The sequence below is a fragment of the Tupaia chinensis genome, unplaced genomic scaffold (genome assembly GCF_000334495.1).
Source record: "Tupaia chinensis unplaced genomic scaffold, TupChi_1.0 Scaffold000527_1, whole genome shotgun sequence".
NCBI lineage: Eukaryota > Metazoa > Chordata > Mammalia > Scandentia > Tupaiidae > Tupaia > Tupaia belangeri.
In genome coordinates, this window is record NW_006160040.1 from 3,154,989 (window position 1) to 3,162,443 (window position 7,455).

The 7,455-nt window shown below is 47.4% G+C and overlaps 1 protein-coding gene across 1 annotated transcript in view; it reads left to right on the forward strand.

Annotated features, from left to right (window-relative positions):
* SOBP (sine oculis binding protein homolog) overlaps positions 1-7,455 on the forward strand; it is a 191,644-nt gene that overhangs the window by 169,426 nt on the left and 14,763 nt on the right. Inside the window, exon 7 of the mRNA XM_027775100.1 lies at positions 5-412. Within this exon, the coding sequence (XP_027630901.1) occupies positions 5-409 (405 nt within the window). The 3' untranslated portion in view covers positions 410-412. The remainder of the gene's footprint in view (positions 1-4; positions 413-7,455) is intronic.

Here is a 7,455-nt window from a genome sequence, read left to right on the forward strand (position 1 = left end):
GGAGCCGCCGCCTGAGCAGCCGCCCCCGCCGCCGCCGCCCGCGCCCCCCAGAAAGCTGCTGTCCCCAGAGGAGCCGGCGGTGAGCGAGCTGGAGTCCGTCAAGGAGAACAACTGTGCTTCCAACTGCCACCTGGACGGAGAGGCGGCCAAAAAGCTGATGGGCGAGGAAGCCCTGGCGGGGGGCGACAAGTCAGACCCGAACCTTAATAACCCCGCGGACGAGGACCACGCCTATGCTCTGCGGATGCTGCCCAAGACCGGCTGTGTGATCCAGCCTGTGCCAAAACCCGCGGAGAAGACTGCCATGGCGCCGTGCATCATCTCGTCGCCCATGCTCAGCGCCGGGCCCGAGGACCTGGAGCCGCCGCTCAAAAGGAGGTGCCTCCGAATTAGAAATCAGAATAAGTAAAAGGTTTGTATTGCCACCTGGCGCTCCTCTGCACCAGCCCTGAGCTCTCCTCATAGGGCAGAGGTCAGAGTTGTGTTCATCACCTGACAGCCGCTCGGTACTCCTTGTAGCCACATGCTGCCAACATTTTGATGCTTCAGCTGATCATTCCCGTTTTCCAGCTGAGGAAATTCAACAGCGCCCATGCCCAAGGCCACTCACTTAATGGTAAAGCCCAGTCTTAACCTGACTTGAATACTTTCTCCTTAATTACACGTTCATTTTATAATGATGCTCATGTCTATGTCACCCTGTTGGAGAGGAGCAGAATATGGGGAGAACGGAGAGATTGCTTGAGACTCCTAAATGTTAGTCTTGAGGTTGCAGGGCAATGGTGAAACAGTCTGCAAACCTTTGAGATAGGCCATCTCCTACAACTGGTAGCCTCCTTGGGCAGAATGTCCCAACTCACCAAATTTTCTTAATAACCTCGGTCTTCTATTTGTAAGATGGGAAGAAAAACTAGCCTTCTTACATGCACCTGTCAACTGAACCCAGGCCACGAAGCTCCATTCACCTGGCAGGGCGCTGGGACAGTGACTCACAGCCTGTTTGGGGGGTCTGTTCCTTCAGTTAGGCACTGAACAGCATTCCCCTGGGCAGCCCTCCAGCATCACTGACCAGCTTTGCTTTCTGCCCATTTGGGGTTCAGGTGGTGGGTTGCTCACCTCCGCAGACAGTGGGAGGCTTTGAGAGGAGAAGGGACAGCCATGCTGAGGTGAGTGCACATCCCACGTTGTAGGGAGAGTCCGGGTTAATGCCAAGTGAACCACTGTCAGGTGAGCCAGGATTTCAGTGAAGGGGAACCAGCATTTGTGCCCACTGTAGCCACATGTGGCCTCGTTTGCTCCTCTCCAGTCCTGGTGGAATAAGCATGGTCTGCCTCTTCCCGAGGAAGAAGATGAGGCCTAGAGAGCGTTTCCAGTCGGAGCTGGTAAGTGGGAGAACCAGTATTCAACTCAGGCTTGTCAGACCCAGAACCTGAGCCCTCCCGTTTTTCCAAGTCGGCAGTAACGAGCCCAAATCAGTTGAGTTTAGCTGTTTTTAGAGAGGATGAGAAGAGAAATGAGCGTTTGCTGGGCTCCTAACTTGTGCTCTGCTCCTCCCAGGGCCCGGGGACATAAAAAGGTGAACACATGCTGCCTTTGCCCTCCAGGCACTTGGGGTCTGGTGGGAGTGTGAACCCAGGGAGGAGGGAGACCTGGGAGCTCAGAGGTAGAGTCATTGCTCACATCTCTCTGAGCAGGCTCTCTTCTAATCATTTATCAGGGAAGTTTATTTGTATCTGGGTCCACAGTACCATTATTGTCTTCATTTTACTGGTGAAGAAACCGAAAAATGAAGTAACTTGCTCAAGATTATCATGTTAGTACACAGGGTTGAAATTCAACTTCAGGCTGGCTGACTCCAGAACTGTATTTTCTTTAAACCACTGTAGAAGAGCAGGCTAGTTGGTTCCTTTACTACCCTTCTTTCTAAAATGCTTTCTCCACCTCTGTCATCTTGGGGGGAAGTTCCAAATACACACACGCATGCATGCACACACACACATGCATGCTTACCTGCCAGCTTCGCTAGTCCTCCAGACAGGATTTGATTCCTGTTTTTCCAGCAGCTGCAACTATAAACCTGTGCAACCCACCCCCTCCTCCACAGTCGGAGCATAAGCATGGAGCACTACCCTGACATGCTGTGGCCAGCACGTTGCCTCTAAGTGGGCATGTTTACACGGGCATGGAACTGGTGGTCAGAAGCTTGCTTGGGAAGCACAGGGCCTGAGGGTGGAGATGTGCTGGGTGGTACAGGAAGGCTTTCTTAGGTATCCTCGTCTGAGGTTTCATTTTCCACTGATAGCCTTGCTGGTAGGAGCAGAAACTAAATGAGCCTACCATTCCTTCCCGACTTTACGTCTACATGTTCTGCTGTGTGAAGACGGATGCCCTCAGCCTTCTCACAACCACCTCCGTTGAAAGTGCCCCTGATTACTTGAAGAGTGTAAGTTAATCTAGTTGACAAAGCTGCAGTAATGAGAAGGTGCGTGACAAAAGGCACGACCTTGAGAAAGTCAGAAAGCATGGGGAATTGTCATTTTAAACACATTCCAATATCACCCCTCCAAATGACATTAAAGGAAGAATGAGAGGGTGAAAGGTCTTACTACCATTACTGGGGTGAGAAGTGACCAGGTCAAGAGTTGGGACACTAGCCTCTAAGTAGAATGGGAAAAGTGGAACATAAAAACATGAAATATACAATGGCTATTTGGATGATCTATAGATCTGAATAAAGAATCAGGCTTGGGTCTTGTGTGTGGACCAGAATCATTTCTAAAAATATTAACCTGGCTACAGCCAATTTCAGAAGATTCAGTGATGAAATTGTCCGATACCTCTAGAGAGTAGAGGATTTTTTTTTATGATGGGTCCCCCAAGAAATTACAGCTTTTCTCTAAAGTCAGAAATACTCAGGCTTTGCCAGCTACAGAGGGGTGACAGGCAAGTGATTGAAGACAGAAAAACCACCTCTTCTCCACTAAATCACATTTCCTCTCCCCTCAGTGGTTCCATGTCACCTCACGGTACAGTCTCAACCTGCCATAATTCACTCACATCCTCTGGCCCTTCCTGGGCTTCTGTGTACACGTGGTGCTGTTTTTCTTCTATGCCTTCAGAAAGCCAGCCCGTTCATATGGTAGGAGAAATTGGAAGTGCATCTGTTACAAGACTTTTGTGCCTTCATGGCAAATAGTGTTTGGTGACATGTCAAAGCCAAAGTGGAAGAACATTAAAAACCAAAAGCTAAACTCTATTTGAGTTACGGCGGGTGAGGTATAGGTGAGTGACTTCTCCACCTGCTTGTTGGTGACTCATTATTTCTCGTAGGAGAGTCGATCAGTGACTTCAGGCAGTACTCTGCTTTCTCCTCACCACCTGCAACTTCCTCATACTGTGTTACTATTTTTTTAAGGGTGGTTGAAGAGATTCAAAGTAGACAATGTCTAGAAATACACAACCCAAGCAACGACAGCTGTCTTCAAAGAAGTCATCACAGTTCTAGTTCTTCGCGATGTATAGTCCTTTCCCTCTTTTCTTTTGGAGTAACTCTGCTCCTGCTTACCTGACTTGATGTATTCTTGTTTGTTGAAATGATTACAAATGATTTCAATGGACATATATTTTCTCCAGATGCAGAACTAATTAAGTTTAGTTGAAGATTTTAAAAGGTTGTAAACTCCCTTTAATCTTCAACGTTTAAGACTTCAAATACCAGTTCTGCAGCTTCTGGAAGCTGGAAAAAAAGTACCCCTCCCCCTAAATAATAAGGAAAACAATGTATAAACATTTTCCAAACTATTCTATCCACAAGGAATTCCATTTATAAATGGAATACTCCCTTCTTTGTCTTTGCCTGGGAGCTTGGGGGATAGCTGTTTGTATTTGTACATTTTCTAAATTTCTACAGTTTACACTTGTTTATGCAACACTGGGGAGTTCAGAGTAACCATGTGCAAATGTTTGAAGATATTCAAAAGAAAATATTCCCTCTCCTCAATTTTCCAGGAATGACATATGCTCTTTAAGTAAAATAATCAATGGAAAAAAATGTGTGCCGGGAGTCCATTCTCGAGCAGCAGCAGGTCCCCACATCTCACCCTCTTTGTGGGCCCCGTATCCTTTCTATGTGTCTAAAACCAGGCAGAAAATAGGAAGGAAGCTCTTTTCCCTGGCCCCAGTTCCATGACGCTGCTCCAGGCTCCACACCAGAGATTCAGCTTTTTATTTTCTCAGGGGAAAGCTGGACGGGGCGCCTATAGTTTGGGCTTCTTGAAATTTAATTATTAGTCTGATCATGAAGCCACATCCCAGAAACAATTGTTTTCAAGGCAAGGGCCTCGTCTCCTTAGAGCCAGAAGGGTGGATGTGACAAGTAACTTTTTGCTGATGTAATTTCTCAGACTGAGAAGTTCAAGAGTGGGCTGTCCGAGAGAGCATTGAGAAGTACCTCCCTTCAAAACAATACTGTGGGTGCCTACTGTTTTTCCTCCTAGAGGGCACGTGGCCTTGCCAGAGAGAGAGAAAGACAGAGACAGAGACAGCATCTTCCAATGGGGCATATCACACCACAGTCTTTCTTCCTCCATTTCTCTGTCCTGACAGGGTGTTGGCCATGCCCATGCACACACACCTGGTATGTTTTTCAGTCCACTGGCTCCAGGACTCAAACCACAGCGGGTCTTGTGCTTAAACCCTGCACTAGGAGGCCAGCCAGTGGGTGCCTACTTTTCAAGGCAAGGAGAAGAAGGTAAACTGAGAGTGACAAGAGGGAATCAGTCCAAACGGGTTCCCGTGTGCTTGGATCCTGCGCCAGACTTGAGCTGTGTAATGTTCCAGTACTTGGTTATTGGAAATGCTGCTTGAGGACGACCCCTAAGTTACAGGTTAGCCTGGCTGTCAGGCTGCGATTGCCTGCATGGTGCTAGGGAGAGGTGCGACGCTGAGCCAGTGAGGAGCCACCAGGACTGTTGTGCCCACACGTGAGCTGTGAGGACGTTGGAGAGTGCTTGCTGTGATCATTTCAGATGGCTCGAGAGAAGTTTTCTGGAATGAACAGTGTCAAGACTGGCCTTAGACAGTCGCATTCAGTGCCTCTGGGTCCAAGTCAAGTCTTGGGACAGGAGGCTTGAAAGAGAGAGTTTTAATGTGTAAGCATCTGACTTTTAGCTATGATGTCAATCAGACGGTGACAGAATGTGAAGTGACACATGCAACTGGCTATTTATGACTTCAGATGTAGCCATAACCTTCCACTTTCAGCAGGGCCAGGGCCAGGGCCAGGACGAGGCAAAAGACGCACGTAGTGCACAGACGTTCACAAGGGACGCTCGAGGTCACGCTAGCGCACCACGAGCCTGCCTCTGATCTCCAGAACCCTCGTGGCAGTTCCATAAACTTGGTCTTCTGGACCCTGGACTAGTACGTGGATGGCTTTTGGCAGCCCCCCGGCCCCCTGCACCTGAAATTGTGTGGCAAGCCTTACGTGCCTATGTGCAGAAGTGTTTTCTTGGGAATAGAGGTCCATAGAGTTAATTAATTATAAATTTCCTTTAAAACTTAAGATTTTTTGCACCCACCCCGCCATGGATCTCGTATTCCAGAATCCTAATTGCACAGTTGCAGCTATGTCCTGTAGCAGTTGCCTGAGGAAGATCGTCTTAACGATAGTGCAAAAGGTTATAGACTTTTCTTCACGTTACCATGTCCCGAAAGTCTCTATGATGAAAGAAAAAAGAAAAGAAAAGCATGAAAGGAAACAAGTTAGATACTTCCCCAACACTTGAACTTTTGAAGTTTATACTGTGTAGGGAGATGCTAGTTTTGTGGTTGTTGTTTTCTTTCTTTTTTTTTTTTTTAAGAGGTTTTTGCCTTGGGGCTGTGTACTTTCCAGAGAGAGAGAGAGAGACAGAGACAGAGACAGAGTCAGTGAGTGGGAAAGTGAGAAATCACTTCCCAGGGAGGATGGCTACACCACAGTCCCTTCTCCTCCATTCTCCTGCTGGGATCTTGGGCATGCAGGCACATATGCCTGGCGTCCAGGACTCGAACCACAGTCGGCCATGTGGGAATCCAGCAATGGAACTGCAATGCCATCTACTGGCCCCAATGCTAGTTTTTCTGTGGAGCAGTTTTTTTCCCTGCCATTGAGGCCAAGAGGGCAGAATGACTGGGGGCAGAGGAGCGGCAGGCCACTAAACACCAGGGATTGCTGTAGCAATGTCTGGGAGCACTACTCATTCTCCTTAGCACCTTAGTCTGCTTCTTCCCCTGGAGAGAGAGTACTTGGAAAGGAGGGAACATTTGACCAGAAATTAACAAGCCATTGCCCAGAAGGGGGCTTAGCAATAACCTCCTTGACTGGTTTCCAATGAGCCACTGCCTTGCTGGCTTGAGCAACTGTGTGTACATCATGGTTCAATCACTTACACCTATCTTTGTGCAGACAAGCACTGTGGAGGGGCAGAGATGTCGGACAACCAAAATACACTGCAGTGTGGGACACTTCCCTCATGTGGAGGGACACTTACCCCTCCTGAACACCCTGCCCTTTCCAAACTTTCCAGACTCCTGCCAAAGGGACCAGGAGTGGACATTCCATGTCCTTCAGCCTGTCCTGTGCAGAATTATTTTGTATCCAATACTTGCATTTTAAGTGCATAATCTTATACGTGAATGGGTGTTAAGGCAATGCATTCTGTACATATAAACTTTCTTTTTGATGTCTTAAAAGGCATAGGGGAATTCATTTAGAGAAACAAATAAATTAGCTTTAAAAGATAAACAATGTAGCACTGGCATCGTTTAACAAGATCCCATTCTCAAGGGAAAGGAGTAAATGCCATCTTAGGTGCCAGCTCTAAACACGGACCATGTTGAACTATCCTCCAGATTCGTGGCTTTCCTTAGCATTCTGATGGAGAAAATAGTAGGGTGGGGCCAGGATTAAGAACATGAGACCATCAAAAAGGAGGGAAGCCCAGACACACACAAATTATTTCAGGGTCATTTAAGAGTCTAGTGAAAATGATAGCCGCAAAAACAAATGGCAGTAGCAACACAAACTTGGAATTAGTCCCTAGTGCTTGGAAATTATTTTGAAGGGTACTAAATATTCTTAAGTTGGAAACCAGTCAAGGTACCCCTGAGATCTCTTAACTCAAGTGCTCCTAGAATTGAATTATGGTCATAAGCAAAAAAAAAATTGTGTAATTTCCTTTTGGTTGTTTCATTTTTGTTTTTTACTGGTGTAATCCAACGAGACAATGAATAGGGACACAGGAGCCCAAGAGCAGAACTGCCTTTCATGCAGCGTAAGGGCCAGGACTGTGACCCAAAGCTTCCCATGCTCCCAGTCTCATTCCCATGCAGATATGTGACCGCATCAGCCTTGACTGTCTCATCATTTCCCCCCCCCCCCGAACCCCTGGCTTTTTCTCTTTCTTTCACATTCGG